This window comes from Cibotium barometz, chromosome 38 (genome assembly GCF_041138505.1).
Source record: "Cibotium barometz isolate CiBa-2024 chromosome 38, ASM4113850v1, whole genome shotgun sequence".
NCBI classification, from domain to species: Eukaryota; Viridiplantae; Streptophyta; class Polypodiopsida; order Cyatheales; family Cibotiaceae; genus Cibotium; species Cibotium barometz.
Window position 1 is genome coordinate 29,960,547 of NC_141083.1, and position 27,460 is coordinate 29,988,006.

General features: G+C 41.4%; 1 protein-coding gene across 4 annotated transcripts in view; it reads right to left on the reverse strand.

The window, feature by feature from the left end:
• Positions 1 to 15,856, reverse strand: part of LOC147616580 (exocyst complex component EXO70A1-like) — a 79,438-nt gene extending 63,582 nt beyond the window's left edge. For 2 of the 4 annotated variants that reach the window (XM_086777647.1, XM_086777645.1), the window contains exons 1-3: positions 15,717 to 15,769; positions 14,002 to 14,097; positions 13,383 to 13,588 (exon numbers count right to left, since the gene is read on the reverse strand). In XM_086777647.1, the coding sequence (XP_086633773.1) occupies positions 13,383 to 13,588; positions 14,002 to 14,097; positions 15,717 to 15,755 (341 nt within the window). In that variant the 5' untranslated portion in view covers positions 15,756 to 15,769. Of the gene's footprint in view, positions 1 to 13,382; positions 13,589 to 14,001; positions 14,098 to 14,655 lie in introns of all 4 variants that reach the window. The other 2 variants (XM_086777646.1, XM_086777648.1) reach the window with 2 other exon arrangements.
• Between the last annotated feature and the right edge of the window lie 11,604 nt (positions 15,857 to 27,460).

Consider the following 27,460-nt stretch of genomic DNA (forward strand, 5'->3'; position numbering starts at 1 on the left):
CCCTTGGATCCTTCCGTCCTACAGTCCGCCAGGTGTCGCGAGCTGTCTCTCACGCCTGCCCCCTTGGTGCGATTGATGGGAAGACCTCCTCGGATCTTGTACCTCAGATAGATGATGTTTCTGGGCAGAGGTATGTATCACCTCATGCTTCTTTGCAGGGAGATGATATATCAAATCAGGATGATTTTGTTGAGTCCTCTCTACTTGGAGGGGGCGATATGCAGGATGTTCAGCGCGGATCATGTATTGCAGGATTTTCAGCATGATGCCATTGCCCTTGATGCCCCGCAAGTCACACAGGTTTCTCGTACATATGCAGGTACTGTGCAAACGGGGTGTTTGCATTTCAGTGGCAGCATCTGTTATGCCTCATGTTATTGGGCACGGTGTTATCATCCCTGCTAGAGCGCAGTGGATCTTGATCATGCATGAGGGTCAGAAATTGGGAATCTTGAATATCTATACACCTAACGTGAGAGGTGAAAGGGTGGCCTTTTGGGACACCATTACAAATGTCATTCCCCAGGTTGATCATTGGATAGTGGGAGGAGACTTCAATATGGTTGAGCAACCTTCTGACGAGAAGGGTGGACGCGAAGGGGGTTTACACCCTTTGGAGCGAGCCTCATGGGAGAGGTTCACGCTCTCTTTCTTTGGCAGGGATTGCTGGACTGAGGATGACTTCCAAAGAAGGCCAAACTCCTTATCTTTCTCTTGGCATAACCGCAGGAGCGGGAATGAGAGTATCTTTGCATGTCTGGACAGATTTTATGTGGATGATTGGTCCCTAGACAGAGGAGGCACCATTGCTATTATGCCTGGCACCACCAAATCCGATCATTGCCCCGTTGTTTTGTGTCTCAGGGAGCCTAGGGCTCGCTCGGCCTCTCCTCGTGTCCGTATCCCCGACTCTCTTTATCTAGATGCTGACATCTCCCTTGAGATCAAAGAGATATGGAGATCTTGTGATGGTCTTGATCCTCGTCTCATAATATTGCGCTGGCTCTTGACAGGACCAACCATCATTATCATAGCGCTGCCTTGTCCAAGAAGGAGGCGGCTCTGGACAAGGAGAGAGCTATTAGGCATAGGATTGCTGCTCTTTAGAGGGAACATGAAAAGCATCCACATGCGTCTTGGATTACAGACCTCTTGACCACAGTTAGAGCAGAGCTGCAGTTGGCCATGGACACGAGGGCTGAGTTCGCGTTTCATGCGAACCAGGCTTTTTGGACTCAGATGGGTGGCAGATGCAACAAAGAGTTTTTTTCAGCACAGGACTTCCCATAGCAGGGATTCTGTGAGGTGTTTGCAGGATTCACACGGTGAGGTTCAGATTGAGCCTGATAAGGTAAGGGGTATTGCTTCAGATTTTTATCGGTCTTTGTTGACTGCAGAGGTGCCCTCTCCTCCGAGAGATGTGGCACGGCAGAAAGTTTGGGAGTGCATGCCCAGGCTCATTACAGATGCTATGTGTTCTTTCCTGGATGCCCCTTTCTCGAAGGATGAATTCCTTCACGCACTACATGCTCTTTCCAGCGGTTCATGCCCAGGGGATGACGGTCTTTCTCCCGCTTTTTTGGGATCATATTGGAGATGCTATCACTGTTGCCCTTCAAGAAATGTGGCTGTCGAGTATGATGCCGCCATACCTCACGGAGGGGCTGATTCACCTTATCCCCAAGAGTGGGGACAAGACTAACATCAAACAATGGAGGCCCATCACTCTCCTTGGATCTGCATATAAGATCTTAGCTAAAGCCTTGAGTATAAGGTTGCAGCCGATTCTCCAAAGGACTATCCATGATACACAAAATGGGTTCCTCCAAGGAAGAAGTATATTTGATAACATCTTTTCTTTTTGGGAAGCTCTCGAGTGGGCAAAGTCTAATCAGCAGCCTCTTGCCATTCTTTTGCTTGATTTTGAAAAAGCTTATGACAGAGTGGATTGGGATTTTTTGGAGGGCACTATGGCACATATCGGGTTTTCCCAAAACTGGATCAGAGGGGTACGGAGCAGTGCACGACGGCTGGCTGCGCAGGACTGTACGGCTGTCTGCGCTGGAGTGGCTACAGCTGATGGCGAACCTGCTCTGATACCAAAATGTAGGGTTGAGTTGTTAGGGTTAGGATTTTGGAAGGCACATCAACAAGAGGCGTGAGAGAGAGAGAGAGGAACACGCTTGCTCATATATTGATAATAAAATGAAGTACAATAGCCACATATAAAAGATGTGACCTAAATTGTGTTCACATGGTCCGGTCATAAATAGTGCCAGGTGGACCAAATCACTTATTGGGGGAAAAAACCTCCACTAACTGAAGTGAAAAGTGCCCCAGTAACCTACTAATGATCACTAGCACTCCCCTGGGTGCATACACAGCATAAAACCCAACACTTGATTGGTTGAGATCTCCACCTTGCTTGGTGTGAAATCTCCATTTTGTAAAATTTTTCATACTTAATAGAAGTCTCCGTTCTGAAAGAAAAAAAAAATGCCCAAATTCACCTTATAAGAAAATGCAATTTATAACCTCATAGTAGTCATCCACAAGACAATAAACCATCAACTCCATCATGCATAGTATGGACTAGATACTACGACATCCCCACTAACGTCATCAATGCCCAATAGTGGGTGTAGAACTTGGTATCAATATATGCTCCCACACACACACACCCTACGAACACACACACACACACACATAAGAGCATACATTCATACAAAGTTCTGTGTATTGAGTTTCTATCAGAGCTCCGGAGATGCAAGTAACAGCTCCAAGAAGACCCAGTAGCCTAGCTCGGTATCTTCTCTAGGACTGCCTTACCCTTAAAGGTGATTGGCATACTTCGGAACCATATAGAAGATATACCTCTAGATTGGACGATGCAAGCAATAGCTCCAAGTAGACCAGTAGCCTAGCTCGGTATCTTCTCTAGGACTGCCTTACTCTTCCAGGTAATTGGCATACTTCGGAACCATATAGCAAATATAGTGGTTTTCTTAATTCAAACAGATTGGAAATTACTCAAGACACAAGACGAGCAACTTATTCAAGATGCAATCTTGAAGCCTGTTAGAGTTATTGGCTAGCAAGAGAGGCATTGGCACTTGACCTCAGCCCAAAGTCACAACTGTCAAAATCAGTGTTGAATGTTGCTTGGCGACTTTGTGTAACATGCATTTGCGAAAGCATGTCTATGATTATTGCTAAGCAAAATACATTAGCACTAATCCTATGTTTAGCAAACACACAAAAGACAAGGTAGACCTAATCTACTATATATTTCAAACATGAATATGCACAATGATGTTGAATCTTGACCTAGATCCAATTCATGCATGCTAATCTACGTGCATACAAAAGCTTGTTGATTCCACAGCTTGGTCGTGCTCGCCAGATGCTTGCCTTCTTGCGTAGAGCGAGAGATCTATCTTATTTCTGCCTTTCCATGCCCTTTGACCTCCTTCATATAGGGATAGGAATGAAAGTCGTGTTTAGGGCAGTTCAGCCTTTTTGACCTACATAATAATGTCCAAAAGTCATATTTGGCCTCCAAATTATGCCCAAAAGGTTTCTCATCCACATACAGGGCTTGGAGTTCTTGTTCCCTTTTGTATCAATGGGCTTGGAGTTCTTGTTTCCTTTTGTATCATTCTTCATCTTTTGGTCTCCACACCTTTACATAGTCTCATACTCACACCGTAACTCTTCTTTCCAAGCATCATTGCTCTCCATCAAGGTGAGGTTTTGGTAGAGGGAGTTTTATAGAGACGCCTTTTCCTACCTAGGTTAGACCTAGGCTAAGACTTGTGCATACAAAACCGGGTTGATGTAACTATTTGGCCCTCCTAGTTCTATTTCACATCATGAAACCCATGCCAGGACACCAGACAGGTGGAAGAAGACATGGGGACAAGGTCCATAAGGTTTGATTAAGAAAAAGCACCATTCTTGGCCCAAAAGACCGCAAGCCAAGGGCACCATTGGAAAGAGGAGACTGAGCCGGACCAAAAAACTAAAAGGCGCTTTCTCAAAAAGCAACAACCCTAAAACTCCTCCAAAAACCCTAAAAACTACTTTTTGGATGTTTTTATCGCCCAAAAACCATAAAACCGGGCTTTATATCAGTTTTCTTGCCAAAAAGAGCTTTTCCATAGTTTTCTTCATTGACAAGGTTGTGGAGATTACTCATGGGAACTTGGACTACTTGAACTTGGATTTGAACTTGGATATGCACTTGGACATAGAGAGAACTCGGACATAGAGCTTGGGCATGGAACTTAGACATATAGCTTGGACATGGATCTAGACTTGGACTTGATCTAGACTTGGTTTTGGATTTGATTTGGACTTGGATTCATTGGATTTGGATTTGGATATTGGATTTGGTACTAGCCCGGTGAGAGATACTTGTGGGTCATCCCCGTGGTGTGCTCGCCATCAGAGATCTTGTGCCTCGACATCGACTTGGATATCCTACATCGACATATCTATTTGTTTTGTATTCATTGATTGTATTGATCCTGGCCAACGTGCTCATGGATTGTTCCCGAATAAATTCCTGAAAGGAAGCGGGGCCTGTTCCCCGCTCAATGTGGTGTACTGTGCAAGATCCCTACTCCCTTCTCTCTCTCCTCTCTCTCTCTATATCTTTCTCTCTTGGATACGCGGTTGAGTCTGTCAATCACGGCACGTCCCGCTGGGCTTACAGTGGTATTAGAGCAGGATTTCTCTTTAAGAAACTTTCTTGGGGTGACAGAGCCATGTCGAGAGCAGAGGGATACCAAGGGCCTCATGAAGGGAATAACTAAGAGGCCGATCCAGGACTTCAGGATGGAAATCATGGTCATCAGAAGAGTACCATGACTTTCAACAGTTCAGACGATTTCTCAAAGACGAAGAAGTCCTAGCTTGGAGAGCCAGGAAGGAAAAGGACGAAAGAAGGGCTCAAATATTTGAATATTTCATCAAGGATCAAGCCACTGAAGCCGAAGGAGTTGAAGCTGCTAAAGCCTATCTTTGGGCCAAAGGAGTCACCATTGCAGGAGGATCTAGACCTACCCGCTCTATTTATCATGGAGGAGACAAGGAAGCTACTCCTAGGCCTACTCTTTCAGATGCAGTTTCCTCAGGACTGGTAAGGGAAAGGAAGGCAAAGAAGCCAGAGAGATCAGAAGGTCATCAGATTGACATCATGCCAGGAAGTTCGACAAATGGTTTGCAGTGATGCTTAGCCCATTGCATGTTTCGACAAATAAAGCCATGGGATCTTTGTGGACCCAAGCTAAAACAGAATGCTTTTGAAGCATTGAGACTTTATACTAGTAAAGGACCAGTGTTGGATATTCTAGACATTTTTGTGGTTGAACATGATGAGCTTGCATTGGAGGAGTCTTGAACCAAAAAGGCCATGCTGTGGCCTATGAGCGTCAAAGACAACAAGATAGCAAATGCGTTATCTCGGAGAGCCCTGAGCCATGCGGTTTCTATGGGTTACCCTATGGATTTCATTTTGATGAAGGATCTTCATGCCACCACAGAAGACTTCAAAGATGTTTTGGAACAGATTACAGAATAAAGATTTGGTGACTTTCTATGTCATCAACAAGGGTTTTTCTTATGATGCAAACCCATTTATGTGACAAAGGATTCGAGGTCAAAAGTGAACAAAAAAAAAAAGCCATGCTCCACCTTACGCAAGGCAAAGAAGCATACTGACAACAACTCAAGCTTTGGAAAGCTACTTTTATTGGCCTTGTATGAGAAAGAACATTCAGTTATATGTTCAAGAATGTTTGGTTTATCAAAAGAACAAGTTTGACCAACAAAAGCTGGCAGGATTATTGCACCCATTGAATGTTCTATGGGAGAGTATTGCTTTGGATTTTATCTTTGGATTGCCAAAGTCAAGGAATGATGGTACATGGACCCTTCTCAGGATACCAACAAGAAGATCAACCATGTATGTCATTGGTTGGACCTTTCCAATCGTTGGATACATAATGTCTTCCATGACTGTTTATTGAAACCATGTTCAGGTTACCCCCAGAGGAGCCTGTTTTGAAGGATCCACCAGGGGTGGAAGAGCTAGAAGAGATTGTGTTTCATTCTATGAGAAAAAGAGGTAAGACAATGGTCAAAAAGTTTCTCTTGGAATTTGAGAATTATTCGCTATTGGTGTGAAATGGATGCCAGAGAAGTACTTCTAGGACTATCTAGATATACTTCGAGCTTATGAAAAAATGGTTGGCCCAGATCACTGTATTGGATTTCGCACTCGGGCGGTCATTGTGACCAGATGGCCCAGATGACTGTATTGGATTTCACAGTTGCGTGGTCATGGCAACCAGATGACCCAGATGACTGAATTGGATTTCATAGTCGGACGGTCAATGTGACCAAATGGCCCAAATGACTATTGATGAACTCTCGAGCGGTCCTAGTGACCAGATGGCCTTGAGGATAGTCTGAGTGGTCCTAGTGGTCGGATGGCTCAACACGGTTTCGATGAAACCAAAGAGGACAATCCATGAACAGGAGGATCATTACTTGTGTATTGCATACTGATGTATGTTTGAATTTCTTTGACTTTATGTGCTGTTTTTGATGTATGGATAATGCTTGGATTTATGGCATGTGATAGTCCACTAGTCTCCAGACTACCTGGCCAGTACCTAGAATAACCAATAGACGCGAATGATGCATACTTGTTTGTTAACTAGCTTGTGTCTAGCTTTTGCAAGAGGTAAGTGAGCATTTATTTTGTATCTACCACATGTGACAGGTAATGAAGATGTACCACTAAGAACAAGGACATTGGTCAACAAAAAGGCATTGAGTGTCAGATTGGTACATGTGGAAGCCACACTCATACACACGTAGAGAGAGAAGTTGGCGCAGAGAGAGAGAGAGAAAAGTTGACGAACAGCTTTCTTTAGCAATGAATAGTTGATTAATACAATCGGTGGGCTTGGGTATATATACCCTCACAAGTGAATTGGCCGACTACCACCCCACTTTGAGATACTATATTTAACACCCTCTCTGTAGCTCATAGTGGGCATAGATGAAGAAACCAAGTCGATGCAGATGCAACCATGGACACCCTAGCATGGCCTTTGCTAGGTACACCTCGGATAATGCACCAATCAACCTGTCTCCACAAGAAAATGCCATCTTGAGCTTTAGCTGCCACATAGAATAATGAATTGCAGACAACTCCACATTCATGATCCCCCATTCGTTGAACTGCGAACACATCACGTCCAAAAAATCTCTGAATGCTTGAACTGTCACACACGACGCCCAAAATTCTGCTACACAATGAACCAGGAACTCATCCCATCCATAGTCTACTACCAATGAACTACGAACACATCACGTCCATAGATTTGTCAAGCTGTTCCATGCCAGATGCATGTGCCTTGAACTCCGACACACGGGTCCAAATCACCAAAACGGGAGCACAGACTGCCCCTCTCTGCCACTCACATGCCTCTCTCTGGCTGAAGCACGTGGTAGCATCCATCCACCAAGCTAGAATGCTGGAGTATGTGCCAGTGAAGTCCTCGCCACACCGGCAGACGCCGTAGCATTCCTCTTAGAATCACTATCACTGTCATCCTCGTCAGCTTTGCCTTTGCCTTTGTCATTTGTCGAGCCTTGAGCTTTAGCTTTGGATTTGCAATCCCGAGCTAAATGCCCTCGCTTTCCGCACTTATAACAACGGCTCCTAGACTTCTTATTGGATTCCGATGCAGCATGTGCCGATTCTACATCCTTTGGAACCCAAATCTTGCCTTGGGAAATGAGCACCGCTTCCTCCTCAATGAGAAAAGAGCTGAGATCATCAAATTCCAGCTTTTCCTTCGTGACTTGTAAGCGTAATGCCCTCGAGACCATCTCGTACTCCTCAGGCAACTTCGTAAGAACCAAGGCAGCTAACTGGGTACTAGTTAATGCACTATTCATAGCCGATAACTGATCATGGATAACCTTTGCCTTCATTAGAAGTGACTGCATAGAGGTCCCGGTTTCAAACTTGATGGAAAACAACTGGCCGAGAAGGGTTACTGCTCGCATTGTTGAGTCTCGATCAAACATTCCTGCAAGCTTTGACCACATTTCCTTGGCAGTCTTTAAAGTCTGAATGGCAGGGGAAATTTCCTTGGTGAGAGATTCTGCAATCGCCGACATCGCCTTCGCATTGTGAGCATCCCAATCCACAAGAGATTTGAGAAACTCCTCCTCCTGAAGACGTGTGAACCGATTGCTATCCCTTCGGGGACGCTCCTCTGAGCCATCAACAATGTCCCATAAGCCTTTTCTGCTAAACCATAGCCTCATGATCAAATTCCAATGCGCATAGTTGTCGCCATTCAGTTTGTCGTCCTTGCTTGAACACGGGAGACCCATCTCATAAACTCCGTCCAAGATCTTCTCAGTCGAACCAAACCTCCTGTCCGTAGCCGACACACTTCTCGTTCCTCCTCTTGTAACAGTCAAAATTTTAACGCTGCACTTGATTGCTTGGTTGGCCTCGCCCTTCGCCACATATGAACGCACGTTTCTTGCCCGCTTTGCTCCTCACACTCATCCGGACCAGCGAGTGCCCACCGTAAGCACCCACGTGTCACCCGAAGCCAGCTTCAAGCCTCCACCACCAGACGCCGTCGACCACGCCGCCGGGCACTGTGTTCACAGTGCTGCCGCAGCCCCTGCTCACCTTGTCTGCAGCAAAGCCGAAGCACACACGAGCGGCTGTCTGCAAACAGCGAAGCAAAAACACAGCCCCAGCAGCACACACGAGCGGCTGTCTGCAAACAGCGAAGCAGAAACACAGCCCCAGCAGCACACACGAGCGGATGTCTGCAAACAGCGAAGCAGAAACACAGCCCCAGCAGCACACACCACCTTTTACGATCGTCGCTAATTCAGCACGCAAGCCAAAAAAAAAAACGTAGCTCTTGTTCTCAACTGCTCCTACCTGCGCTTGAGGATCATTGAGCCAGAAGCTCTGATACCATGTCAGATTGGTACATGCGGAAGCCACACTCATACACACGTAGAGAGAGAAGTTGGCGCAGAGAGAGAGAGAGAAAAGTTGACGAACAGCTTTCTTTAGCAATGAATAGTTGATTAATACAATCGGTGGGCTTGGGTATATATACCCTCACAAGTGAATTGGCCGACTACCACCCCACTTTGAGATACTATATTTAACATTGAGATGTTGCCAGATGAGCAGATGACACCACAGATATGGGGAAAGACCAGATACACAAGCTCATCAGATGGGGCTAGTACTTTCAAACATATGGAAAGCTAGAAAAGCAAAGAACTAAAAGTTGAGTAATATTTTATTAATAAAAGTAAAAAGAGCAAAAGCAAAGGCAAAAAGAGAAAAGCAAAACATAAAAAGGCAAAGCAAAAGCAGGGTCTCTTACAAGTATAAAAAGGATTGGACTGCTCTTATAGTACCATGAACAAGATCATTGGAGATTGAAGGAGATCGTGGAGTGTGTGGGGACATCATTATGATCACGGAGAACTTCTTCTTCCCCATCAACACCTTCTCTAACTTGCTTTTTAGATGTACGGTCAGCCCTAGACTTGTACCGTACGGGCATGTGCATGGGCGATACGAACGCATGTACGGAGCTATATAGGTAGAAATTTCAGAATCCCTAATGCTCCAAAAACCCTAAAAACTGCTTTTTGGATGTTTTTATCACCCAAAAACCATTAAAACACGTTTTATATCAGTTTTCTTGCCAGAAAGAGCTTTTCCATGGTTTTCTTCATCAACAAGGTTGTGGAGATTACTCATGGGAACTTGGACTACTTGAACTTGGATATGAATTTGGACATAGAGCTTGGACATGGAACATAGAGCTTGGACATGGAAAACTTGGACATGGAGCTTGCGCATGAAACTTGGACATAAACATGGAACTTAGACATAGAGCTTAGACATGGATCTGGACTTGGACTTGATCCGGACTTGGTTTTGGATTTGATTTGGACTTGGAATTTTGACTTGGATTCAGTGGATTTGAATTTTGGATTTGGATATTGGATTTGGTACTAGCCTGGTGAGAGATACTTGTGGGTCATCCCCATGGTGTGCTCGGCATCACAGATCTTGTGCCTCGACATCAACCATGGTCACCATGAAACTCGTTTCGGTGGCTTTGAAACTCGTTTCACATTTCAGTGTTGAAACGTTTCATTTGCACATTGAAACCATATCGTTTCATGTGGGGAAAGAGGTTGTGATTTTGTGTGCTTTTTAGCTTTTATAATTCTTTCTCTTTCCTTCTTTCATCCTATTTGTTCTTTTCTCTTCTCTTTGTATGTCTTCTTTGTTTACTGATGATAAATATGCTAATATCATCTTATAACTATTGGCCAATACCTTCACATTATATGTATATGATCATTTCGGTCCAAAGTTTCATTGTCCACCTACTTGGTGTTGAAACGTTTTGTTCCAAAATAAATCGTTTCAACATCGTTTTGTTTCGATAGTGAAACGTTTCGTGGTGACCTTGACATCGACATCAACATCGACTTGGATATCCTACATCGCCATATCTGTTTGTTTTGTATTCATTGATTGTATTGATCCTGGCCAGCGTACCCGTGGATTGTTCCTGAATAAATTCCTGAAAGGGGGTGGGGCCCGTTCCCAGCTCAATGTGGTGTACTATGCAAGATCCCTATTCCCTTCTCTCTCTCCCCTCTCTCTATATCTTTCTCTCTTGGATACGTGGTTGAGTCTATCACGGCACGCCCCGTTGGGCTTACAGCTGACACCCTAAAAACAAAAACCCTAATTTGGTTTCCACACTGAATCTAGGGCTGAAAACGCTATTGCTAGGGCTAAACTCATACAAAATACAAAAACCCTAATTTTGGCCAACAAACCTTGAAATGCAAACCCTAATTCAACCTACAGAAATGTAAGTTAAGTACTACCTTAGAACGACCAAGGCTTTGATACCAATGTGACATGCGTTGCGGAAGCGTGTCTATGAGTAACGTTAAGCAAAAGACATTAACGCTAATCCTATGTTTAGCAAACACACAGAAGACAAGGTAGACCTAATCTACTGGATATTCCAAACATGAATATGTACAATGATCTTGGATCTTGACCTAGATCCAATTCATTTATGTTAACCTACATGCATGCAAAAGCTTGTTGATTCCACAGCTCGGTCATGCTCTCCAGATGCTTGCCTTCTTGCCTTGAGCTACAGCTACCTCGAGGTTCCTCTATGAGGGGGTTCTCACCAACACTTGTGAGATGTCTGAGATATCTATCTAATTTCTACCTTTCCATGCCCTTTGACATCATTTATATAGGGATGGGACGGACAATCTTGTTCAGGTCAATTTTGCCTTTTTGACCTACATAATGTCATATTTGGCCTCCAAATTGTGCCCAAAAGGTGCCGGGCACTTCTGGGCCTGTAGGGCCTCAAAATCAGGTCCAAAATCTGCCCATATACTTGCTAGGAAAGATAGTCGAATCCATAGCATCGGGATTAACGGGAGCATCGAAGGTGCCCCATCCATGGGTGCATGTGCCGGGCACTTATGGGGCCTGTAGGGCCTCAAAATCAGGTACAAATCTGCCTCTAAATCTGCCCATATACTTGCTAGGAAAGATAGTCATATCCATAGCATCGTGATTAACCGAAGCATCGGTGACACTTTGGTTGTGTGGAGGTTGCCTACTAAGACACTTACAATGATACCAGAATGGAAATGGATTGATGCACAAAATTTCACAAGGAGTAGATTCTTCTTGGGAGATCATTTTGAGCACTACAACTTGGCAATTTTGGCGTTCCATATGCATGCAAGCAATGGAGGGCACTCAAACTTACCATGTAGAGTCTCGATGACAGGATGGTCTACCATTGTCCACTACCTGAGGGCAAATTGGATGAGCTCTAGACTAGCTACTGCCAATCGATGAGCTTTTTGAATTGTTTTCTACCACCTCTCCTACTAGTTTTATCATGGTGTTATCATCTCAATCAGTTGTGTACTAGGTTGATTGTGTTTTGAGCACTCTCTCTCATGGGTATTTTGTCATACTTAATATACGTTCCTTTTTTGGACATTATGATATTTATGAATATTTTACATATTTGTGAAGATTCTATCTATGTATATAAATACCTACGTGTGTGTGTGTGTGTGTGTGTGTGTGTGTGTGTGTGGAGAGAGAGGGAGAGAGATGCTTAGTCTCTCTCTCTCTCTCTCTCTCTCTCTCTCTCTCTCTCTCTCTAGGTATCTACATTTATGAATATTTTACATATTTGTGAATATTTTATCTATGTAAATAACTACCTATATATATATATATATATATGAATATTTTATATTTTACATATTTGTGAATATTTTATCTATGTAAATAAATCCCTATATATATATATATATATATATATATATATATATATATGAATATATATATATATATATATATATATATATATATTCATATATATATATATATATATATATATATATATATGAATATATATATGAATATATATATATATATATATATATATATATATATATGAATATTTTATATTTTACATATTTGTGAATATTTTATCTATGTAAATAAATCCTTGTATATATATATATATAGATATATTCATATATATATATATATATATATGAATGTTTTATATTTTACATATTTGTGAATATTTTATCTATGTAAATAAATCCCTATATATATATATATATATATATATATATATATATATATATATATATATATATATATATATATATATATTTTATCTATGTAAATAAATCCCTATATATATATATATATATATATATATATATATATATATATATAGGGATTTATTTACATAGATAAAACATATATATATATATATAGGGATTTATTTACATAGATAAACCCTAAACCCTATGTAAATAAATCCCTATATATATATATATATATATATATATATATATATAGGGATTTATTTACATAGATAATATATATATATATATATATATATATATATATAGGGATTTATTTACATAGATAAAATATTCACAAATATGTAAAATATAAAATATTCATATATATATATATATATATATATTCACAAATATGTAAAATATTCATAAAATGTAGATACCTAGAGAGAGAGAGAGAGAGATTCTCTCTCTCTCTCGAATATAAATTACTAAAGACCCAATGGGCCCACGAGACCAAAGTGCTACAATAATGTCCATGGCATATCTCATCATCATTATTGTAGCACTTTGGTCTCGTGGGCCCATTGGGTCTTTAGTAATTTAGAGAGAGAGAGAGAGAGAGAGATCACCTATGCATTTTCAGTAAAGCTTTGAACTCGTCCTCTAGCCTCTTCATAGCTGTACAGAGTAACACATGTGCATGACTGGGGGCAGAATCGCCACTTTTGAAGATCTTGTTCTCTTTGAAGAACTCAACGCTGCTATAGAGCTCATCCACTGTTGCCAAGTACCCACCTAAATCACCATGAGGGCCCTCAATAATCCTTGATTCCACCTTCAAATATAATTGAACAGATTTAGAACTCTCTCTCTCTCTCTCTCTCTCTCTCTCTCTCTCTCTCATATGTAACACCTTTGCAGTCTCATAGACACTTCAGGTATTTCGTAGATGTTAATAACATCTTTCTTTCTTTTCTTATCTCCCTCTTGTGCTGGTGTAGCGCTTTATGCATCGGGCTCCCAGTCTAGAGATCCCGGGTTCTGCTGCTGCTGCTGTCATATATGGTCCGTTCGCTTGGCGGCTACTGCTGCTACTACTGCTGCTGCTACTGCTGCTGCTGCTCTCTATATGCGCGCACTGTGTGTGCACACATGCACGTTTGTGCATGCCCAGTGCACACATGTTTCACTTAAGAAAGTTTATGTAGGCAATGTTGGTTTTTCCCAGGATTCAGAGAAAATTCTCACGTTCTGTAGTACACAAAATTGTGTCATAATCTTTTCATAAACCTTCAAAGTATCATTAACATTTCCATCTGCCTTCCGTGATTCAAATATATGCACCTAGATCAGAGAACAAATATAAGCATATAAAGAAGGAACAATGCAAAACAACTCAAAGCAGCTAGCATGAATATTTACTTTCCCATGTTGTAAGGACTCATATATTTGCAATCAAATCATGCTGTAATGCCAATTAAACCAGAATAGTAAGATCTCACAAACTAAGGATCAAAAGGAGACCTTTGTACAGTTTTCAAGACCAAAAAAAGAACATCACCATGAAAAATTATGTACAAAAGCAAAGGTCATTGGCCATAAGATACATCATCCCAAAATACAAGGTGCACACAGTCATTCTTGGTCCCTATATACAAGCCCTTATGACCAGAAGAATATGTGTAATATCTGCCAAAATGGCCATAATAATATGTATAATATCTGCAACAACTGAGGTTCTACAATTAATGTGCACCCTAAACCTCACTGCCATTCAGGCCTTTGTCCATGTATTAACAGGGCTCACAAATGGCCAATGCTTTCCTAGTCTCTAAGTTCATAAGGAGTATGACACATGAATCCATGATAGGGATGATGCATGTGACATGCCCTCCTACTTACCATGGAACGATGGGGAGGAGATTCAACCTTCATACTCCATGTCAATCTGGAGCCTTCTCACGGTGTCCGCAGGCACAAAGTCATTCAACATTTATGGAAACCCTGGAAAACCTACTGCTGTTCTTGGCACTTCAATCAACTTCTCAAAGTCTTAGCATGGTGTGCTTGCCTGTGCTTACAAACTACTTGTGTTCGTGCTGACAACAAGAGCTGTAGGTGGGAACATTCGGGGGTAGATAGCACCTTCAGATCTGAAAAAAAATCCGGCAGCAAGGGATCTTCATTAATGGGCGGTTCAAGGGGAGGCACCTGCATGGCTTCCCTACATATGGACGTCAATGAAACTTGGAAAAGTTTATCCAGCCGTATTGCCTCACTGAAGCAAAGTATTGCCTCGCTCTCTTTCCGGACCCATGCTTTAAGCTGAAAATTCCCTCTAACAACAGTTTGATCCTCCGTGTGTACTGCCGTAACCAAAGTCTCAAGATGCTTTGGGAGTACAGATACATGAACAGATTATGCATAGTCCAACTGCACAGAAAATCTGACTCCATGTTCTTGTGGTCGACAAACCTTGTAATGGGAGAAAGGTCCAATCCTAAAGGAAAGCTTGGGGCCTCAGGCTGTACTGCAAAAGTTGGAGTTGCCTAAACTCCCATCTGCTGCTTTCTTGGTCATGGACATAACAATTGAATACATCAAATGCCGACTGATGTTATATCTTCATTCCAAAGTTCTCTGCTCGAAACCGAGGAGTAAACTCACTCTATCAACGTCAACTGGTACCCAGCCTGCCTCGGCTCGCAGCGGAAAAATTATTCTCTTTCGGTGGATGAAGCCGTATTAGTGGGCAAGGTTTCACCAGAGCTACGTCGATCAAACCATCACCAGAGTAGTGCTCCACACGGTATACTATCTAGAGTAAGTTCCACAAGCAGGTGTAGCCGATGCTCCACACATATCTTAAGTAAGTTCGACACGAAGGTGTAGCCAATAAACACGAGCATAGAAGTGCCTAGGCTGGAATATGACTCAGGCTAAAAGAGAGAGAGTGACAATACTTGATTTGAAAGTTCTTCCAGATGATGAGAGAGAGGCATCTATCTCAGAGGGACTTCAAGATGGATGATTAGAGGGAGACGCATCTATCTCAAAGGGAGTCAGATTCCACAGATTGAGGTGCCTATACGTAACCACCGGATCACTTGTACATTCTTAGATGAGTAGCACCACTTGTGGTTGGATTTTTCTCTAGGACAAGCATTCCCCTTCTTCACTCCATGGGATTTCTAAAACTAGAGGAGGGAGAGGATGTTGCCTTCTATTGCATTCAATCTAGATAGTGAATGGAAGAGATGTGATGTATACGTGACCATAATGGATCGCTCTGGAGAGCATTGGTATACTAACCTTTCTCCAGTGATGGTTTTACTGATGCTTCGTGGTGCCTATGGCTATACGGTGGATGCCCTATCAGCAGATATCTACATTGGGACCCTGGTAAGTGGGAATGGACTACTATGACTAACCCCATGAAGAGCATACCTTTCATTAGCTAGATTATACGTTAAGTTGCTCATGCTTGGACACCCCTAGAGGCATCCCAATCTTAGGCCTCACTAAGAGGCATATGACATTACACCCCCCAATGAAGGAGATTTTGGGCAAAGACTTTATTGGCACTCGCACAAGAGGAGCCATGTGAATGACATTACACCCCCCATTCCTAGAGATTTTTAGGTAGACTCTGCTAAGGTATCATTGCAGTGCAAGGAGCACATAGGATCTAGGAATCTACAGCCCAACTTTTGGGTAGATAGAGGAGTGATCCTATCCATATTACTTGGGGTGCTATTGTATGGTTGACTCATTCTCGTCCACAGCTTCTTTTTTAGCACAAAGGGAGCAGTTACTATTACACTTGTCCGTAAGTGTATAGCTCAGAGATGTTTTCTTTAGGATAACCCCCCTCCCCCCAAGATATGATATATACCATCTTCATTGAGTATTAGCACCATCCTAGGAGATTATTACTAGTATCACGATATGGCATATCTGGAAGACCAGATGCTCAGAGGCCTTTGAGGGTATTCAAGTTTATGACACCCAATGTATTTGCAATATATGGAGTGGCATCCTTCAAACTCTTTTGGCCACATGGGCCTGCATACAAGGATCTTCTAGAGCTGTGCAGACAAAACACAATAGATTTATTACAAATTGGAACCTTGGTCTTTCCTATCCTCCACTCCTAGGGGAGGGCTTTTATGGAAGCATATGGGGGGGGGCTTTTATGACAGCATATGGGGAGACTTTTATGGCAGCATAGTGCCCCTAGTGATTGGTTAAAATTTCCATGCCTTTTGGTTGAGATATGATTTTTTTAAACATAATAGAGGTCTCTTAAAAAATCAAATAAAATAAAAAACTTAGGCTAGAATGGATAGTTATCATAATGAACTTACGTGTCAGCCACCATATTGAGTGGAGCTCCAAAGCACTCCTCTCTTCCACTTCACTCCATTGGTGAGTCACTCATTGTGTTTGCTCTACTTCAATAGATGGCTCACTCTTTGACTCAAGCTCTCATGTACATGAAGCAAGAAATCAAGAGAGACAATGCACAATCTAATCCACTATCTCACGCTCACTCTCTTTCTTGACATGTGTCAGCCACCATATTGAGTGGAGCTCCAAAGCACTCCTCTCTTCCACTTCACTCCATTGGTGAGTCACTCATTGTCACTCATTGTATTTGCTCTACTTCAATAGATGGCTCACTCTTTGACTCAAGCTCTCATGTACATGAAGCCAGAAATCAAGAGACACAATGCACAATCTAATCCACTATCTCACGCTCACTCTCTTTCTTGACATGTGTTAGCCAAGAGTATTTTAATTATGCATAAGAGTAGTCTCCATTTATATTCTACTATAGGATATTGGTACTCCATATAGCACTTAGATATGTAATGAAGCAATTATATATCCTATGAGAACTTAAAAGTATCAATTATGCCAGCTAAGAACAATGAAGCTGGGAAATCTGGCCTTTTATTTAGCTTAAACCCGAATAGTAAGGCCCGTTACACATACCCCACCGCCCATGTATGGGCGGGGGAGATTGCCTGCCCGTGAATTATGGGTGGTGGATACCCCCGCCACATCAGCATGGGCAGGCAAGGGTATGGCCTAATAGTTATAAGCATGTCTTCTGCATGATCTCCATCGGGCCATGATATAACTGACAGTAGGCATTACCGCCTCTTCCATCACCCCGTCCGAGAGCATCATCTCTTCAAGTCAAGAGCTGCAATTCTCCACAGCTTTCTTTGCCTTGTTCTCCTTCAGTAAATGTGGAAGTCTCTTGAATTCATGGGCTCTAGGTTTAAGCTACTCAATATCTCACTATGTAGTGAAGAAGTAGCTACTGTACAGATTTTTCCTAGAACCAAATGTTGGAGTTGAACTGCTTCCAAGTGACACAGCAGACTGTCCAAACACAGGTGTAGTACTAAGTTGAAGAGGTTCCAAAGGCAAGGGCTGAAGATGCATCAAATGCAAGGGTTGAGGATGCACCAAATGCAAGGGCTCGTTGAAGACGAAGCAAAGGTAGGAGTAGTTGAACCAAATGGTGTGGGACCAAGAGCAGGAGTGCTTAAACCAAATACAGAGACAGCAGAACCAAAGGATGGTGATCCAAATGCAGGTTGAGTCTATCTAAATGGTGTGCTCTCAAAAGGATTCACCATCCAAATGCAGGACGTTGACTCTATCTAAATGGTGTGCTCTCAAAAGGATTGACTTACGTAGAACTGAAGCCAAAACCACCAAATTGTGTTGAACGCTCCAAGCCCCAGCCATACAGGGAAGAGTACTGCAGAGAATGATCAACGACAGTAGCACCTAGAGACAACAGCATTTCACCACTTTGGGGCAGATCATCAATACTCTGATCGCCTTGGTTGGGGAAGCCATCGCTTACTTGAGTGCAGAGAGGAGGCTCAGCTCGCCAACCTCCCGCACGCAGCCAAGAAGCATTTGTTGTCCTAGAGTGGTTTGACTGTAGCTTCAGATATTACGAAAAAAAACTCAAAAGCACTTGTATTTTATTTTTGGAAGTTATCTTTTTGAAAAAAAAGCTTTTCTCTAGTACATATAAATTATATGGGTGACTGGTACAAGGGCCACACTCATCCAGAGAATATTCAAGCCAATCTTGTGTTGTGATAATAATCTCTATCTTATTCTCTAGCTCTCTTGTTTATTTAGTTTTGTTAATTAAGGTTTATGATTTTAATTTGTGTAAGTATATGTTGTGCTCTAATTTTTGTGCTTGAGAATTAGAGTTTCTTCTCCGATAGGTTTGGACCTAGGCACATGGTCCTTGGGTCCCTTGAGCATAGATTTGGGGCATGGGCATATTGATTAGCCAGTGTGAAATGGCCAGGCACTATATAAGTGACCATAGTCTAGGCTATTGTACCCTCATTGTACCTTGACATCTTTTTGACTACCCTTTTGATATCTTCTTGATATAGACATATTGTCTTCTTTAAGCTTATGCCCAAGCTTTTATGGTAGTCTTTCCATGTTTAGGTGCTACTCCCTAGGATGAGCCGTGGACCCAATAAGCTATAAAATATTAGTCTACTCCAAAAACTAAACAGCTTAGCTATGATCAAGTTATGTACGATAATTTTTCAACAAGGTAAAAATAAGTCACAAAAATTAATATAAATCACATGCACAACTACCCAAGCAATTTAGTTTTATAAATCACATGCACAACTACCCAAGCAATTTAGTTTTATAAAAAATCGTACAAAACCACTTGGCAAATATGCATGCAACAATCTCTCCCTCCCTCTCTTTACATGGCCTCCTTCATACAGTGCTTGCCTTGTGCAGGTCACCTTAAAAGCATCTTCTTCTTGTATGCATAGGGCATTTACAGGGTATCTCGTATAGGATAGATAGTAAGGAACTCTTTCTTATAGGAGATAATGAGAGGTCTCTATCTCATTCATGCCTTTTATTCTACACCATTTTCTTCTAAAGCCCTCAGCAGGTTGGGTTTGGTCTCCCCAAAATCTTAGTAATTATTTCTTCAATATCATAGCTATCATGAAAACATAATGAAATACTAAACCATTTACCTTATTTGCAAATGGCATCTTGCAACATCTTATTATTATATTGTGTTGTAACCACTATGGCCAAAACTAAATTTGTTAGAAAAACAATTGTGGAGCAAATGTGGGTGGTCAATCAAGTGAAGCCCATCAAGTTGGGTGATGTTCAATTAGTTGAAGCCCATGTTGAGGAGGACAGCCCTACGTATATGAAGCGATAACAGCAGCGGAAGACCTCATCTTGAGCCAAAAGCCAAAAAAAAAAAAACAACGAAAGAAGGAAGACTTCACATAGCGCAGAATCTCATAATCAATCAGAAGTTGAAGGGGCATGCGACATCCACCACCTCCTTCATCATCATTATCATAATCATCAAGTAGCCAAGCAGAGAAGAATGAGCTAGCCCCTCGTAAGAAATTAGAGTTAGAGTTAGAGTTTCAGTCGCAATGGTTGTTTTGCATAACTCTTATAATGCACACCTTTATCTACATCATTATTGTGAGTTTTTGTTTATGATACATTATAATATACATTGTAAAAATCCTTATCACATAGCTTTGTGAAAGGGTTTGGGGGTTGAGTTTGACTACAATGCATACTCTTGACAAAAAGATTAGTCGCACACTCTAATCTTTAGTTCCTTCTTGTAGCTTTGGTATAGTGATGCGTGTGTATTTCTTCTTCACTAGGTGTTTCTTGTATAGGTATAGCTCCATTGCCTAGGCGAGAAATTGGTTGAGCACTTGCAGAGGAGAAGTGCATAGAAAGACCAGCTCCAAGTGGTTGAAACACATGGAAGAGAAGGTCAGTTAGCTTAAATGGTTAGGGCATTGATTTATAAGCTTACATGTTTTAGTAATTTATTTGATGCAAAAAAAAAACTATAAGAGTCAATTGTCAAAAAATATTTTTTATTAACCTTACGCCAATCTTGCTTGCCATGGGTTGAAGAGGAGATAAATCATATTAGTTTCTTCTTATTTCTTCAAATTAGAGCTTTAAAAAAATAAAAATTTAAAGGATATAGCTTTCCTCCATCTATTTGAGAAGGATGTTCACAAAGTTAAGCAGGCTCTAGGTTAAAGTGAACCTTTTCTTTTTTTTCCCCGCAAATAGTGATTGGAGGTGGCAAGCTCCACTTATCTCTCTCTAGCTCTACAAGGTTAAAGTGAATTTAGTTTTTTTTCTTGAAAAGTGATTGATGAAGGTGGCAAGCTCCACGTATCTCTCTTAGCGTAGCAATTGGCCTATATGATGACGTTGCATTGCACGCAACATGTTACACTGGAAAAAACAAAACAAAACACATACGTACATATATATATATATATAATATTTCTGGAATATTATTGAGCATGGTTCAACAAACATGGTATAACGTAGTGTGGTATGTACGTAATAATCAGTGGATGTTACATGCACATCCACTGATTACAACATACACATCATTAAACACATACAACGAGATGGTGCAAAGGTATAAATAATAGTATATTATACCTCGATACGCTGAATTGAGGTCGGAGAGTCGATAACTGACGGAGCCGCGCAGGATGATCGTCTGGCTCTGGCGCAGGCTCTCCCGTATGAACCTTGAGCGTTCCATCAGCGCCGCATGGTCCCCATGAGCCATCACCACCTTCAAGAAGAAGAAAGCACATCAACCCCAATTTCTAGGTGCCTTGGAGACGAGAAATCGCCAACCCGCTTGCCATTCGCGGCAGACGAATCGCCCTCTCACACGCGAGCGGACACCTCTCTCATGGCGGGCGGAGGGCGCCTAAGCCTGCGGACGTCCGGGCGGACCTAAAAGTTGAAGTACAATTTGGAAATATTAACGTTGTGATGGCGTTTGAACAACATAGTCTAAAAATTTCTTTGAAAACCCCCAATTTTTTGCTTGCCATCAAAGCCAACAAAAATAAATGGTAATAAATATTAGGTCCTTTACTGGCTTCTAGGGAAATAAAACATGCCTTTTGGGACTATCTTGCAACAACAACAATAAGGGGGCTCTATGGAGAATAGGTAAATGGGTGGAGGAAAACTTAGGGTTGAAGGGATATTGGGGGGACTGGCTTCTGAGGAGAATAATCGAGGAGGTAGATGAGATAGATCTAATATTTTGTACTATAAGATATTGCTGCTTGTGGCAGATTTGGGCTTCTAGGAATTTCTTGATATTTAATAAAGGATCTAATTAGGGGGTAGATGTGACAGAGATCATGTTCAAATGTGTGCACTATTGTTGGTCTGTATACTATATTATTAAGATGAATAATAATCTGTTTGCTGAGGCAGTTCAGGCATTCCGGACGGGGACTAGGTGATCCAGGCCTCTAATGATGGGATGTTATTACATACTAGGGTACCCTAATGTTGATTGGTTGGTGGTAGGTATACACTTGGAAAGATGTTAGAACCAAATATCCCAAATTTGGGCCCAGATCCAAAAGGTAGTACCTGAAGGAAAAGCAACTAGTGGACATCTTTATGGCCTTGATTGAAAATCCTTCAGGCTAAAGACCTGTGGTGAAGATCTAGGCAAAAGGGGATTATTTTGAAGAGAAGACTCCTAAGGGGTTCACTTCTGAAGTTTTTTGATTGCTTGTATGCGATTGGGCTTTCATATATCTTGGGAAATGTCCTCTTTTGTTTGGGAAGATGAGAAGTGGGAGCTGATATGTTATCTCCTTAATAGGGATTGGGACTAGATGGGATATGCAAGTGGCCTAAAGCTTTTTGTAAACGAATGTTGTAAGTTTGTAGATATTAATATACTATTGCTCCCAAAAAAAAAGAAGGTCCTAAATATGGTTAGGAATGTTTGCACCTTCACAATTTGCATGTAGGTTAAAATGCCCCTACTTAATGAGCTTTTATTCACTATGATTTTCATCATTTACATAATATGTGAGAGGGTACATATACCCCCACAAACATGACCTCAGTAATTCATGAGCCACTCCCCACCAAAAAGTAGTTTTTAACTTCTTAACAATTTATATTCTTCCATCTTTCAAAGACTTATAATTCTCTTTGATCTTTACATGTTTTGATCATAAGAAAAGTCATAAGTTTTTATTATTTGTCTTATAACAAATAAATATAGCCTAGTATATGGAGACAATTATGATACTTGTGAATGAAATGAATCCATAAAATTACCTAGTTAATAAGACATAAAAATCTCCTCATACACTTTTGTAATATTCTATTACCAATATAATGTCAAGATTATATAACCAAACTATCAATATTACCAGACTATTTGACATCAAAGTAGTGTTGAGTCCATCATGTTTACATCATTGTTGTTTACTGTTTAAAATCAGGCCTGGATTAGCTGCATGCATATAAGCTATGGTGGCTTGTACTAAAACATGACTATGGTATTGGAGCAAGGAGAGAGAGGGAGAGGAGAGAGAGAGAGAGAGAGAGCATAGAGAAAGCATGGGCCTGCGCGAAGAGAGAGAGGAAAAAGTGTGTAGCCAGACCTACGCGAGGAGAGAGAGAGAGAGAGAGAGAGAGAGAGAGAGAGAGCCCTTGGTTACGTTTGCGCTGAGTTGCGAGGCCTGCTCGTGTTGCCAACGAGGGTCACCAGGGGGAAAAGAACTCAGGACAACTGTGGGTGGGCAAGCGAGCTTTCACAATTTTGAAGGCAACGAAAAGCAGCAAACCGGTATCAAAAATAGATGGTAATATAAAGCAAAACTATGAGACGAAACTATGTAAAGCTTGGCAACATAAGGTAGGTAATATAAAGCAAAACTGTGAGACAAAATCTGCAAAGCTTGGCAATAGAAGACAACTAATATAAAGCAAAACTCTGAGATGAAATCTGCAAAGCTTGGCGATAGAAGACAATGCCAAAGTCCGTTGGAGTACTCTCGTTTTGCCATAGCAGCTGCAAAGCGCTAGAAGACAGTACTCTCACGGTTTGTGTGAGAGTGAAAAAACTAAGACAGTTTGCGTGTTGCGTTGTAGGAAACCATGCCAAGCTCGCAGCTTTCCATCACTAGAATTTCATTGTTGCAGGCCTGCAAAAGTCTACATAGCATGTCCATAGCAAGAAAATCTTTACATTTTTGCAAGGAAAGAAAGCGTATATTTTACCATGAAATTGAGTCAGGGAATCATGGATATAGATTTTGTAGAGACACATGTCTCAATAGAAGATGCAGAGAAGTTAGAGGGTGAAGGGCCAAAGCCAGAGCCTGAAGATCAGGCTAAAAGGAAGAGATTGATCGGAGGTGAATATGGAGGAAAGGAGACTAGTCGGACGCTTTAGGATACCTTGCTTCTTGATGCACCATAGGAAGAGAACCACGAGGTGGCTTCTGACTTTCGAGTTGCACAAGCTAATCAAATTTTGTAGCTATATGTGATGGCAAATCATGTTAGGACTACCAAGGTTCCAATAGAGGACGTGGTAGATGCTCAAGTGGAAGCATGGCGGTTTATGGAACAAGCGAAATCCTTTCATAACAAGGCTGCAATTTTCTTTTTTACTAGACAAATTCCATTCTTCAATAGGATTACATATTGGCTACATGATTTATTAGATGGTAATTTTATGGAGAAGATCTTTGATGGTCCCATAGGATTCTATGAGGTCCTATTCTCATCCAAAGAAGTTCAAGATTTGGTTATGCAGAAAGTCTTGTTATTTTTAGAAGATGGTAATTTTATGGAGAAGATCTTTGATGGTTCCAGAGGATTCTATGAGGTCCTATTCTCATCCTAAGAAGTTCAAGATTTGGTTATGTAGAAAGTCTCGTTATTTTTAGATGGACAGTTGTTGCATGTTGTACCCTCGCACCCTCTGGCAAACTATAGAGATATGCTGCACCAGGAATGCCCTATTTGGGTTGAGGTTGTAGACTTTCCATCAACTATGGAAATTGTTGATGTTGGCCATGCATAGTATTGGGGAGGTGTTGGTGGAACCTAGAATGTCATCCAAGAATAAAAACAGGGTTTGCATGCTGTGGGATCCTAGGAAGCCCCAACCTCAACAATTGAGGTTATGCATGGATGGATTTGACCATTTGTATTTCGAATTAAAGTGGGGATCAGTTGCAGGCCATTGCTTCTATTGCGGGGATATGGGTCACTTCGTTTCAGAGTATGAGGTGAATTCCCACAACCGAATATGTCCCAGGGTCCGACTCATAAGGATACATTAGCTCTTGTTTTGCCATCTGGTTTGAATCTAGAGAAGCCCGCAAACAAGTAGCAAAACAAAGTGAGCGAGTGGTAGATAAAGGTAAACAATTTTTTGCACATAAAGGTAAACAACAAGTTTTGGTAGATACAGAAGATAGACCTTGGCTTGTGGTGGCAAAGAGGGGCGCTCGCGAGACAGCTACTTCTAGTGGTAATCAAAATGTCAGTGCTGGTTATGGTTCCTCTTCGTCATTTCATCCTAGTGCCACAAGATGGACTCAAGAGAAAGATAGCCAAGGCACGGTGTCACCCTCTTGGTATAATTTGAGACCTCAAGTTACGAAAGAAAATCAGAAAAATTTACCTCTTCTATTTGATTAAAAAAAGGGGCTATGGTCTCAGCCTGGGACAAGAAGTATCCAGATGTCAAGTAGAGACAGGATACATCACCTAGTGATGCTCGTACTTTAGATGAGAAGGAATGGGTGGATGTTTTGTTGTGAGCAAAGAGTATGGGAACAGATGGAGAGAGAAGGCATTGAGGATCCTCTACAATATTTTAAGGAAAGAGAGGCCGATGGTGATACCTCTCATTGATTGGCTTTCTATTTTTTTGATGGATTATGAAGATTGCTCTTTGGAATGTAAAAGATGTGTGTTCACCATTTTAGAATTATCACATGTGGTATACTATATTTCAAGGTCAATGGGATATGTTTTTTGCTGTGGAGCATAAACAAAATTCCATAGTTGGAAAAGTGTATAATTACAAGGAGTTTAGTGTGTTTAATAGTGGGCACACCCCACTGCACAATCAGGTGTCATGATTACAGTGAAATCTCAGGTTAAGCCATCGTTACTCGAGGGCGGTTCATTGTTGTGGAAGTGGAGTTTATGGATGAAGTATTATGGCTTGTGGGGCTGTATGCACCTAATGGTGTTGCACAACGTCGTTAGTTATGAGATGCTTTATTGTGTTTGTGCAATGCTAAGCCTAGCTTTGTGCTGGGAGATTTTAAAGTATGTAAATTGCTGGAGCATGTTTCTACACCTCACTCTACTATGGATGGGCCGAAGAGGCTCAGTTGGAATGTGTTTGCCAATCAAGTTTTGAAATAAGACACCCCCATGAGAGACGATTTACATATGCCTCTCAACAGTACGTGGATACAAGAGCTCGTCTGGACCGAATGTATATTTGCCAGCATGATTTGTTTTTGCCAAAGATATTGTCCATGCAGGTGGAATAGAATCATATTTTGTCAGATCATTTCCCTTTGATATTTAAGATGCATAGCCATTCTATGGATGCTTATAGGCCATTATTGGGAAAGGCTCCTCTTAAGGTTAACCAAACTTTCTTGGCACATACTATTTTCCACCATCAGTTTATGTTGCAGGTGTTACAAAACTTTCAAGGCCATGTAATCTCTGTTGGGGTGTCAGCTTGGGAGTGTTATATGTTCAATATTCAAAAGCTTGCTCGCCAGTATGGGATTCATAATGCATCATATTTTAGGGAGAAGTTGCGGAACCTAGAATCATTGTTGGTTGATTTGAACCAGGTGGTTCAAGAGGACGGTTCTTGCCCTGACATTGTGATAGCTAATAATTGGTTGTCCCATCAGGTTGCAGCATTGCAGGAGAATCAATATGTGAGATATAATATTATGGCTCAAATGGATTCCTTAATAGATTCTAATTTTCAGTCACATGCATTCTCTGCTCATTTGCAGCACCATCCATTATGATTAGCATGATATCTTTTTTCTTGCCTTTATTTCCATGGATAGGCAAAGCTTTGTATTAGATACATTAGCCAATTAGATTTATGCTATAGAAAAGAGTAGGAAATAACCCAGGGCACATATGGATTTCTTAGAAGCATGTTACTACTCTAAAGAGGAGTGGAGGGGAAGCCCTATTAGATGTCAGATTACATGTGGTCGCCTAGGAGATGGCCTTTATTGACAGAAATGTGTGTATCTCAAGAGCCATGGATGGTAATGGCTAAGGCCATCATAGAGGAGGTCGCACTTGTGCATGGTAATACCACGATTAATGATGCATGGTGGGATCTAGTCAATGGTTCCCAAGAGGTTTGAGTGGTGGCTTCACCTCTCCTTTCTTATTTGATGATCTCATGGAAGGAGGTGTTGGCACACACTAAATGGAAGCCTTTAGATCAGCGGTTGCAAAGTGTTGGCTACTTTACGACTTCTGGAGTGGCTTGAAAAACATGTTGAGTGGCCCAAAAGTCCCTAGAATGGCTTGATTGGGACTAGTAAGAAATCTAAATGCTTTGTTGCCACACAAAGGCTGCTTTTTATCTTTTCAAAAAATTCATCAATATTTATTAACCCATTCCTAGGGTTAACAAGAGCTACTACCATTATCTTATATCAAGGAGTTAAGGTAGATACACCAAAAGGTCATACATTCAAGATATGAAGCAATGGTGTCCAAATATACAACTTAGGTGGGCGTCCGTAATGGTCCT